At 31.5% G+C, this 12842-nt stretch overlaps 3 protein-coding genes across 3 annotated transcripts; all 3 read left to right on the plus strand.

Moving 5' to 3' along the window:
* The first annotated feature begins 6404 nt into the window (after positions 1-6404).
* Positions 6405-8673, plus strand: LOC100574997 (general transcription factor II-I repeat domain-containing protein 2B-like). The gene is made up of 4 exons (XM_008190374.1): positions 6405-6645; positions 7043-7317; positions 7438-7664; positions 8589-8673. The coding sequence occupies exons 1-4, from the start codon at positions 6405-6407 to the stop codon at positions 8671-8673; spliced, it is 828 nt and encodes a 275-aa protein (XP_008188596.1).
* Positions 8674-9016: 343 nt separating this feature from the next.
* On the plus strand, positions 9017-11405 carry LOC115033246. Its single transcript, XM_029485496.1, has 4 exons — positions 9017-9287; positions 9969-10101; positions 10876-11115; positions 11225-11405. The coding sequence occupies exons 1-4, from the start codon at positions 9089-9091 to the stop codon at positions 11403-11405; spliced, it is 753 nt and encodes a 250-aa protein (XP_029341356.1). The 5' UTR covers positions 9017-9088.
* A 131-nt stretch (positions 11406-11536) lies between these two features.
* LOC100572003 lies at positions 11537-12669 on the plus strand. The gene is made up of 3 exons (XM_016808619.2): positions 11537-11648; positions 11711-11998; positions 12110-12669. Exons 2-3 carry the CDS (start codon positions 11720-11722, stop codon positions 12353-12355), a joined length of 525 nt encoding a protein of 174 aa, XP_016664108.1. The 5' UTR covers positions 11537-11648; positions 11711-11719; the 3' UTR covers positions 12356-12669.
* Positions 12670-12842: the final 173 nt, after the last annotated feature.

Genomic DNA, 12842 nt, shown 5'->3' on the forward strand with positions numbered 1-12842 from the left:
TAATTAATGGAGCAGTGTTTACTTCTTTCCGTACAATACTTTCAAAAATACTACATTCAAGATATTGAAGCTTAATAAAGTCCTCCCGATTTAACAGTACTCTGCATCCGTCCTGAGTTTTTGACTCTATTACTAGCACATTTTCTCCGCGATACACCATACTGGATATTTTATGAAATTCCGTCTCAAGAAATATAATGCGCTTGTACTGGACCGTATCTAATATAAATGATAAGATATGCCCCATCATAGAGAATATGCGTCTCAGGAAATCCGGCGATATTTTAACATGGCGCGATGGTGTTAATTAACGGTGACTTGAAAATTATCGGTAGGATCGACACCGACAAGTATAAATTTGCGAGCTGTAAAGTTGATCGTGTAGCTTGTGGTTTCGATGAGTTCAGCCGGTGGTGATGGTGGTACATACGTAAAGGTCTTCTTCTTGTATAATGCAGCGTTGTCTTCAGTTGAACCAGCCATGTTTTGTATTTTTCACTAGTCCAATTATTTAAGTCAAAAATTTTATCAAGAAAAACAAAAATCCGATTATATAAGACCCTTGTTAGACCAATTGTACTGTATGCCTGTGGGGCATGGGCGTCTACTAAGTCTGACGAAAACAAATTAATGATTTTTGAAAGGAAAGTCCTGCGAAGAATATTTGGGCCAAAAAGAAATGACGAAGGTAGCTACGAGATAAGGTCAAACAGAGAACTCAATGCTCTATATAACGAGCCTAATATAGTTTCCACACTCAAGAGCCAGAGAATAAGATGGGCCGGTCACGTCTGAAGAGCAGAGGGCCAACTTATATCGATCATCACGAAATGGAAGCCAGATAAAAATCGACCGAGATGAAGGCCTAGACAACGATGGGAGGACCGAGTTAAGGAAGACCTCAGAATGCTAGGAGTACGGAATGGAGAAGAACAGGCAGCACACAGAGAAGCGTGGAAGGAGATAGCGGAAGCGGCAATGGGCCTAAATGGCCTGTATTAAGCCTAAAAAAAAAAAAAAAATATTTTGTATTATGTACTACTGTACTAGTGTTATTCCATATTTGTTTATTAAAGTTAAAATTACTACCTACCACCTATTTACTATACAAGAAAATATATGAATTTGTGGAATTTAATATTTAATTATATTTTAATTTTAGGTAATCATTGTATTGAAGAAAATATAAATGATAATGATATTGATGATCCTTTAGAAGAGTGGACCAGAACCCATAATAAATTCCTCGTTATTATCTACACCAAGTACTATCAATCAAAAGGAACATGATGCCATAATGTATAGTTCAACACCAACTACATCATTTAGTTTTAACCAAAGTACTGTATCTAGTACATTTACAAATTGAAATGTGGAAATTCCAGTAAAAAGAGTTCTATTCTTAAATATTGTGATAAATTGAATGCCAATGAAAAGAAAAATATTGATGTTCTTTTGGCCCGTGCAGTTTATGCTACAGCATCTCCATTAAATTTAGTGGATAACTTTTATTGGATAGAATTTTTCAAAGCACTTCGCCCAGCATAAAACCACCTACTAGACATTTGGTTTCAAATAAACTTCTAGACGATGAATTCTCCAAAGTTAAAGAGCATACCACAATTTGTATTGCTGATTCGGATGCACTTGGTGTTATGTGTGATGGCTGGACTAACATTCGGAATGAAAGTATTATACATTTTGTAGTTACAACTCCTAAACCAATATTTTATAAATCATTACCTACTGGAGTTGATCGCCATATAGGGGAACATATAGCAGAACAGATTATTTCTGTAATTGAAGATATTGGTCCACGTAAAGTATTTGGTGTGGTTACAGATAATGCAAAAAACATGAAAAAGGCTTGGACTCTTATAACTGAAAAGTACCCTTACATAACTTCATAGGGATGTGTTGCACATGGCCTAAATTTTCTGATAAATGATATAATTAAAATGAATTCATTAAAAGATATAATTAGTGATGGAAAAGATATAGTCAATAATATAAAAAGGGGACACATAACTAGTGCAGCATTTCTGGATAAGAGAAATGCAAATAGTTCCACTTCCATAGCACTTTCGTTACCAGTTGTTACTAGATGGGGATCCGTACTAGTTTTTTTAAAATCACTGTTAGTTAATAAACAAATTATCCGCTCAATGAATGTTGATGAAATTGTTGAAAAAGACCTGAAGCCAAATGTAAAGAAAACTATAAGCAGCTCAAATTTCTGGAAAAAAGTTGAATTTTTCTATAGTCTAATGAATCCAGTAGCAAAATGGATTACAAAAATTGAAAGTGATACACCCCAACTAAGTATTGTACCTATAATATTTATGGAATTAAAAAAATCATTTGAAGACATTTAAAAATAATAACATTTTAAGATATGAAGAAAAACATAATATAATGGAAGCTCTTGATCAAAGAAAAGAATTTTGTCAATCTAAAATCCACAAAGCTGCAAACTTACTTGACCCAAAATACTTTGGTAAATTGTTTGATTCAAATGACCACAATGAAGCAATAGAATTTATTTATCAGTTATCTAAACACATGGATAATATAGAAATTGATGCAAAAAAGGTAATTTCTGATTTTGCTAACTTCAAAAACAAATCCGGACCATTTTCAAAAACCAATGAATATCTTTGGGTTGCTGCAGAAGAGACAGAGGCATTACATTGGTGAAGAGCATTTTGTAATCATACAGAACTTGGTAAAATAGCCATAAAAATATTATCTTTGCCTTCAACTTCAGCTGCTATAGAACGTACTTTTAGTACATATAAAGATGTTCACAGTTCAAAAAGAAATAGACTTTTAAATGAAAGAGCCGCTAGACTGGTGTTCATTAAACATAATTTGCAGGTAATCATTAATTTTTCATTTTATAAGTAAATAAAATATTGAATAATTGTTTTAATAAGTACAAATTAACGATTATTTTTAAATTTTTAATATTTAGATTTTAAAAGGCACATCGAAAAATAGCACTAAATCTACATCAAACTGTGATACTAATGCACCATTGTCCACATTAACGAGTCAAAATGAAATCAGCACAACAAATACTGCTATATCTACAAACGATGATATTGAAATATCTCAAGAAGCTGAAGATGATATTGAAATATATCATGAAACTGATGATGAGTATAATTTGGATAATGATGATGATTTATTTTTTCAAGTTTCAACGATGAAACATTAAAATTTAAAATTTAATAATTATTAATTACCCTTTACATCAAGTATAAGAACTTGTTATATATTTAATATGTGTATCGCTGTATTAGTCAATTGATACATTTTGTTTTTGTACTTTCCAAAAAGTAGTGTATTTTCATTTTTCAGTAATATTTTAAAGTGTATAGTTTAAATTAATTATATTAAAGATTTGTTAAACAACTTCTAAATTATATATGTTGTGTTCATAGACATGTAAAACAACTAGATAGCAGATTTGCATATGCATATTACATTCCCATAGGAACATTGAAGTCTAGTGGCCATTTGCCAACAGGGAAATGTTTAAAAAAAAACTCAATAGATAAGATTATAAGAATATAAGATACCTATACATATTTATATAATTATATGACATAATAATATAATATATGCAATTAAAAATATACACATTTGATTTTATCAATCAATCATGCAATTTTTCCCTATTGGCATATAGCTGACTTCAATATTGTCTTATAGTCGGTTATCTAGTTTTTTATACGTCTATGTTTGTATATTATTTATTATTATGTATGTAGTATGACTAGTATGTAAAATATTTTCTTTATTTCACTTGGAAATAAAAAAAAAAATATTTTTCATGAAAAATTCATGAAATATTTCAAGAAAATAAATTTCATGAAATTTTACAACCCGAACTATGATTATGGAATTTTGTTGTTGTGAGCCGTATATAGTCCTGTATAGTCCCACACCAGTGACGTTAATTTAAAAAAAATAACCAAAACTCTATGCAAACACATTATCAGCCCCCCCCCCCCAAACAAAAATCCTGGCCACGCAATTATCCTAGACCGTATAAAATTTTAGAATTTTAAAATTTTAATATTGTATTTTTTAAGACAACCCAATTTGAAGATCTATATCTCTCTAAAGTAGGTACTAATAAAAAACGTTTTGTGGAAATTCATTAAAAATAATAATACATTTATGAAAACTTTAGAATAGGTTGTTATTTGAAAATTAAAAGTTGATAATGGTTTAACTAATAAATATAGGCAAGGTTGGAAAGTTTTAGAAAACATTTATCTTATTTTTTTTTTTTTTTTTTTGAATCCAATACTTATGGAAAAAATAGGTAGTTACTATATTATGAAGAGACTAAGGGAGTTGTAGCTCTGTCCTCTGTAGCTCCAATTGTAAATAAGATGAGGGAAAATAGGTCGAGATCGCCTGTTATGAATTATGATGATATATGACTTGGAAGGAGTGAGAGTGCCAGAGTGGCTATGGTAATATCCAAATATATGTAGAAGGAAAGAGAGTGATAGGAAGGTCGAAGAAGATATGGATAGAAGTCCTATCTATTATCTATTATATAATAATAGTCAGACTGAATAATGTTTGTACTTTATATTAGATTCCTACTTACTTACCTATTGTAATTGTATATAATGTAGACTTGCAGATGCATTTATATTTAAATTATTATATTTATTTAATTATTGTATATTTATTTGTGAATTAATAATTTATCCAAAGCAGTAAAGCATAAATATGCAAAAAATAGTTTATTCACCTACCTAATAAAATATTAATTTGACATAATCATATTATTTATATACTATTATTTATTTCAATAGATACTTATATTATAATAATTATTATGATAAGAAATGAAGAGTATAATACCTATTATTAAGTGTTAACATTAAAAATTACTGAAAATGGTACTAACTAGAAAATAACATTATACTAATCGTTGCTCAGAAGTTTTTCTTTATATACTCCGGCCCACGAGAGTCCATATGTCAGAACGCGTCCGTCGCTGCGCATCGGTTCCCCTTCCATACGCTGAATCATACCGATCGGAAACCGGCCGGCAACGATCGCCGACAGCCGTCGTTAGCCGTGTTTTTATGACCCGTTGTATTCACGTTTCCGAGTGGTGGGAACAGCACTATGGTGGGAGAAAATTCGGCCGGCAGCTGTCGCGACCGTCAGTATAGATGCGCGGTTTACGTATGGACTCTCGTGGGCCGGAGTATAGAATGACATTGCCATATACCTAACTTATAAATAAATTAAATATTATATAGCTATGCATTTTATTTATATTATGATTTAAAATAACTGAGAATATAGGTAGGTACCTACATACTTTTGAGTTTTATTTACCAATTATCTCAAGGCATACACATAATTATAACTTTAATCGGCTAGCATTACTCTATAGTCTATAGCAGGGGTCACCAACTGGCGGACCGCGGTCCGGATACGGACCTCGAGCACTTTTTTTACGGACCGCGCGCGCGTTTTCATTTTACAATGATTAAATTCATATGCGCCATACCGGCGAGGGAAACGCGCCATCGTCGGAGTGGCGCGTATGAAACGGGCCTTATCCACGGAATAGTTTTTATCTAGTTTAAATCCGATAATAAATAATAAGATAAGATCATAACATCGAGCGTCTGTCTACGTAGAACGCGTGTATAGTTCGCAGTAATCCGTATGCGCCGCGACGCGACAGACGAGTTTCGAGTATAGATAGTGTTCATAAGTTCAAACCGTTTTTTTGCACTGTGTGTGTTGACGTTCTGTTCGTGTTCGATTATTAGTTTTTCTTGTACAAATTTTGAATATGGAAAGAAAAAAAAGAAAAGTAGAAGCTGAAAATCGACAGTTTCTCGCAGAATGGACTGATTTATATTGCTTTACATTACCTAACCGTGTTGGAGCTTTACCTGTTTGTTTGATTTGTTAACAAACAGTAGCCATCATCAAAAGTTCAAATCTGAAAAGACATTATGAGACTAAACACAAATCGTTTAGTGAAAAGTACCAGGTAGGAAGTAATCTTCGTAAATCCAAAATTGAGAGTTTATATTTATCTTATTCAACATCGACTCAAATTATTAACAAGGCAATGAGTGAACAAGAAAAATGTACGGAGGCTTCTATGCGTATTTCATGGATACTTGCTAAACACATGAAACCGTTTAACGATGCTGATATAATCAAAGAATGTATGATTGAAGCTGGAAATGCGTTATTTGATAGTAAAAATGATATTATGGAGACTATTCGTAATATTCTGTTATCTACGTCTTCAAATACTCGAAATACAGAACTATTTATTAGCAAAGGAGAATCATTCTAATTTAATACAATCTTTATCGGCCACGGGTTATTATGCTTTAGCTATGGATGAATCGTGTGATAAGACTGATACAGCTCAGTTGTGTATTTTTGTACGATATTTCGACAATACCAGTGAACAGTTTGTTAAAGAAATATTAACTATTTTACCACTTTTAGGGACCACTTGTGGTGAAGACATATATAAAGCTGTTATAGAATATTTCGAAAAATATAAATTAGATATGAAAAAACTTATTTCATTAACAACAGACGGCGTGCCATCGATGATTGGAAATAAAAAAAGTTTTGTTCAGAGACTAATTAATAATCCGAAATGCAATAACAAGATAATATCTTATCACTGCATTATCCATCAAAGTGTGTTGTGTTGCAAGTTAAATTTAAATCTCGAAGCTACAATGACACAAGTGATCAAAATAGTAAACTTTATTCGAGCCAAATCATCATTGAAGCACCGTCAATTTAAATCATTTCTCGATGAGTTAAATCACAATATGGTGATTTACAGCTATACAATAATGTAAGGTGGTTGAGCAAATGGTTTGGTACTTCAACGATTTTTCGCAATATTGGACGAGATCAAGTTATTCCTTTTCTAGCAGTGATCAATTATGTGCAAAAGACTATTAAGATTTCCTTGAAATAAAAGAACATGTCACATCTATCGCTTTTTTGACAGATATATTTAAACATATCAACGATTTAAATTTCAAACTACAAGGTAAAGGAAAATTAGTGTGCCATCTACTGTCAGAAATCAAATGTTTTTCAAGGAAAATGGATCTCTTTTGCGAAGATATAGAAAACGAACGTTTGCACTTTCCTAACTTAAATACTGTTTTTGATGACGCTGAAGATAATAATGATATTGATCTCAATCAGTTCATTAATTTTATAAAGAAACTTAAATCTGAATTTGAAGATAGATTTACTGATTTCAAAAAAATTGAGAATGTAGTGCAAATTTTGAATAATTGTTTTTCATTACATCCCAACGGCGAATGGAGTAGTGAAGCCACAAGCGTTTTTGGCTCTAATAAAGCTGCCCTACAGTTGGAGATAATCGAATTCCAGGAAGACATGAGTTTAAAGGAGAAATTTACTCAAGTCACCAACACTTTACAGTACGATCAATTCTGGATGAAATACGTTTGTTCAAGTAAATACCCAGAACTAAAACGCCTGGTTTCAAAACTGTGTACAATGTTTGGATCAACATATGTTTGTGAAGCCGCTTTTTCTAAGATGAACTTTATTAAAAACAATTTCAGATCTCGGTTAACAGATGAACATCTTAACGAGTTAATGCAAATCAGTTGCACTAACTTCACTCCAAATATTAGGAAGCTCGTGAAAACTAAAAAATGTAATTTTTCACATTAAAAATGAAATATTTCAAGTATAATCTTTTTTTTTTTGCAAATTCAATTTAAATAAATAAATATAAATACAAATTTAAAAATGTATATACCTATTTATTAATGTGTGTAAAATACAATTTGAATTAATAAATAAATATAAATACAAATTTAAAAAATGTATATACCTACCTATTTATTAACGTGTGTATAATACAATCTGAATAAATAAATAAACATAATCACAAGTTTATAAATTATAAATACCTATTTATTAACGTGTGTAAAAGTCATTGAAACTGTTTGGACCGCGTAAAGTTTGGTAAGTTTCAAAACGGACCCCCATAGAAATTAGTTGGTGACCCCTGGTCTAGAGCCTCGTTGCATGTGGTAATAAAAACCTGTGTTTTAACTATTGTGATTGTGACTATTATCATATGCTCTTGAAAGTTCCTACATTCACAGCAATCGTACACAGTCGACGGCTAACCGAATGTAATTTAAGTTATGGAGCACTTAAAATTATGCTTATATATTCTAAATAAATTAACGTAATTATGTAATACTTATGATAATCTTATAAACTATGTTTTGCTCATAGAAATCCCTACACTCGCAGCAATCGTACGCAGTCGACGGCTAACCGAATGTAATTTAAGTTATGGAGCACTTAAAATTATGCTTATGTATTCTAAATAAATTAATGTGATTATGATCTAATAATAATTAAATTTTAGTAGCACGCTATTACACGACAATAGTCACAAGGGTTGTATGGTAGGGGAGTAGTTAGATAGATAAATCAAAAGAAGAAACTAAGTGCATTTGGTGTGTAATAAGGGATAATTAATTGTGTGGGTCATACAGAATGTTGAAAATGATTCAATATACATATACGTCTGAATTGATGTTGGTGGATACTCCTCTGATCAGCAAAGAAGGTGTATCATGACGCTGACTGGCGTAGACGTTGTGCATCGGATGTTCTTGTGAAAAAAACTGTTCGGCGAGTCGATCCCCGTAGGGTCCTTATATAATGTGACTTTGGTGTGATCCCTTCTTCTGGTGCATCGATGTCTGCGTTTACGTATTGATGTGTTTATGACTTTCTGTCTTCAGTGGTATGACAAAGGTGTCGCTGGTAGGTAATTTATTGTGTTATTATGTCCCTACGTCTATATCGGAAACTTGTCGTCGGCTTCTTGAAGTTTATTATGAGTTATACTGTGCTGTCGTCTGGCGCCGTTGATAATTGATAGTTGGTTTTTACTAAACGGCTGGTCGGAGAGGCGTTGAATATCATTTATGTTTTGCATGTGTCGTGTGTGGTGTGTGAGGGAGCGTAAGTATATGCCTAATGCGTATATATGTATATGTATATGGGATCATTCCACACTCAGTACGGTCCACCATTTATTAGTTATCCTGTGATTTTATTTAAGTCTAAATGTTACATATTACATATTGTTGAGTTAATGGATTTAGACGTTTTTGATGATGAGGTGGAGGAAGAAGGTGTTATTGGTGAAGAGGAAGAATATGATGATTTTGAAGAGGATAACGATGGTATTTTATATGAATCAGTCCCTAAAATATCCCAATTTTCGTACTACGCAGTACACACATGGTCCCAAATCGGTCAAATCTAAATTATTTCTAAATAAACACTTAAAACACTATTATACTATATACCACCGTTCACTACTAAGCTGATAATAATAAAAATAGCTACTAATAACTATAATAAGACAACACACAATATTGTTTACTGTGTGTCTGTGTAGAATGTAGATAATAATCAAAATGTGGTTTGGAAAAAACCATTATAATATAAAAAAAATGTAAAGATATAAAATTAAACTTAATATTATTATAAAGGTTTAATTAGAATAACACACTTTTAAAATTTGTAATACACACTGCACTTTTCGTACTACGCAAAGTGTGTCGTAGTACACACAATTTTAGGGACTGATATGAATTATAGAATATTATGTTGTTAGTTGTGTGGGATACCTATATTAATATGAATTAATACACTTAAAAACATTTGATAATAACGTTTACTTATATTTATATCAAATTAAACATGATTTTTTAATGTAAATTATAAATAGGAAATTTAAAGAAAATATATACAGTTCTTTATAATTATCAATAGTAGAACAGATTCAAACTGTTTTATTAAAGCAGATACGAACAACTCTATACTGTAATGTAATTAGTTTTATATTATTTTTGTACCAGGTCAACTGGCAAATATCCAGCATCAGCGAGCCGAAACATTTATAATTTTACCTGGTGTTAGGTTAAATTCTACAGTCATTATGGATAACCTGAATTATAGATATTATAAAAATGGGGCAAGGAATGATAAAACGTGAGTAAGACTGAACAGTAATATAATTACATAAGTCAACTAATCATCTTATAGCCACAGTTTTGTTGGCATGTGACTGAATGCATCGTTCATTATCTGTTTGAATATGATCGATAGGTTTTCACCAATATGTTCCTACAGATCATTCACCACTTTCAGTTTGCCCTGTGAACATTTTAACAATAGGTAGGTACTATAAAATGGGGACATATCCCTTTTTTAAAGTAATATTAATTTGTATAATATGTTTTTACTCAAGCCAAGTACTTTTCAATGATATTGCTTACCTAATACTTTGTTGCCGTTGAACAAATTGTCAAAGTTGACACAGAATTAAATTAAACTTTCATACTGCTAGCCACCATTACAGTTTCGTTCATATATTTGGGGTAGTAGATATTTGTCCGTACGTGTGTGGTTTACATTATCTGAAAATTAAACAAATATAATATTTGCTAGATGTTATGATTTAAGTTTTGTTTCATACTCACTCAGAAATAGTTTACTATCACCTACACCAACCAGTGGTAACAATAATAAATTTCCTTTCAGATTGTATTTCAATTCTACTTTTATTGTTGGTACGAATAGACCAATATCTAGACAATTTTTAAACATCCTAAAAGAATATAATTATTTCATCATGCTAATTTTAAAATAAAATTGTTAAGCAAATTACTGTTGGAATATCATTTAAAGCATTACATATTTGTTATTTCTATCTTCTGTAGATTACTTCAACCGCTGAGTATTAATTATTTCATTGCCATGTAGATATTTAGAGTGTGAAAATCAAAAAAATGTTGCTGTACATTGTCCATCAACAGCTTGGGTCAGGACTACAGATATAAAAAAAGGGAATGGTGATATAATGACTCGGCTTCAACACAACCATTTTCCTCCGAATATTGACATTCCAATGGTCCACTTAAGAAGATCTATTGGTCTGGCTGGAACAAGTACCGGTAATTTGGCTACTTCCATCAGACAAATTTATAACCGAGAAGTTGTGTTGTAAGTATTCTGGAATAACATTATATATTTTAAAAAATTTAAGATAATTTTTGTAATTATTAGCATAAATAAGATTAAAGTATTAATTGTACATCATTAACTGCCTTATAAATCCAGAAGGTGCACAAAACTACACACATTTACGGTTTTGTCTTAATAAAATGCGACGTCGTCGTCGTCCAAAAAATCCAACCACTATTGATCAGTTAGCAGATATCTTGATTGATGCTTCAACATCTACATCATATATATCAACATTGCAGCGCCCTTCTTCAATGTTCATGAAATAAATTTCAAATATTTTTTGTTTTATTTATTATTTCTTTATTATTTTACTTACTTATTTTACTTGATTCTTTCAAAATAATTGTCCATTGATGGTAGATGGAGAATGAGTTGGTGTAGTATTTGGAGAGCTACTCCAATCAATTACCATCGCAGGAGCAGATGGAACTTTCAAAACCGTGCCGAGAAATCCTCCTGATTTGAAAAAAGGCTCCCTGCTTACTTTTAATATAGTTTTCAGAAATGTGGTAAGTTACTTTTTTTTAACTATTAATTCTATCTACAATTAATATATTTTATTTTTACCCAGTCTTTTCCAATGGTGTATGCATTGACTACAAGGATAACACTGTCCACATACGAGTCCTTCTTTAGAATTGTACGACAGATTTTACCTCTCAACTACAACCAGTTAACCATCATAACAGATTATGAACGAGGTTTGATGAACGCAGTAAGGATTGTTTTTCCTCAAACAAAGCTCCAGGGATGTTGGTTCCATTTTTGCCAGTCTGTTATCCGGTACTGCAAAAGAAGCATGAACAGTCTATTTCAGCTTTTTCAGACAAGTGTTGAGGCGGCTACAGTTTTGCGCATGGTAGTAATATGCTATTACGATGAAACATTTTTGTGATTATTTAATTTGCCTAAAACTAGTTTGATATTTTTACTTACTTGGTTAAATTCAATTTGGGTATTTAATTTTTAGGTGTTAGCTCTACCCCATCTTCCTGCTGAATCCCAAATTAATTGTAATTTCACAATGTTAGATGGTTTTCAAATAATCGTGGATTATGTCAACCAACAACCTGTAATTCGCGAACGCCTACAAGCATTTTTATTTGGCTACATACAAGATTTTTGGTTTAGACAAATAACCGCTGAAAACATAAGTGTCTTTGGGTTAGAATTCTTAAAAAATGACATAAACAGATTATTGTTATATAAATTATAATATATATTTTTGTAATATATTTTAGGTCAGAGTTTCGAACTAACAATTATGTTGAGTCTATTCATGCCACACTCAAGGCACAGTTTGGAAAACACCCCAATATCTAGGATTTCATGCGTATATTTAATTAAACTATATATACTCATGTTTGTGAATATTATTGATTTGTTTGTATTACAATGTATTTATGTGTTTCTATGTGAATGGTGGGTATCGCCAATTTGACCCAGAGTAAGAATACTAAACAGGTAATGTTATCAAGTGTCTATCAAGATTTGTGAATGCTGTGCTGTGTTGTTAATGAGTATGTATGTGGTTATGTGGTTAAAAGAAAGTAGTATATATTTGTATGTTCACAGCCAGCTTTTCCACGGTAATTTTTTTTTTCTAAGCGGGAATGTCCCCCTTGGAGACTTTTATTTTACCGTGTAACACATTCCACAGTGATTGTCTACCAAATTCTACCTCGTAAAATATTTACAGTATT

This window comes from Acyrthosiphon pisum, chromosome X, assembly GCF_005508785.2.
Source record: "Acyrthosiphon pisum isolate AL4f chromosome X, pea_aphid_22Mar2018_4r6ur, whole genome shotgun sequence".
Classification (NCBI taxonomy): domain Eukaryota; kingdom Metazoa; phylum Arthropoda; class Insecta; order Hemiptera; family Aphididae; genus Acyrthosiphon; species Acyrthosiphon pisum.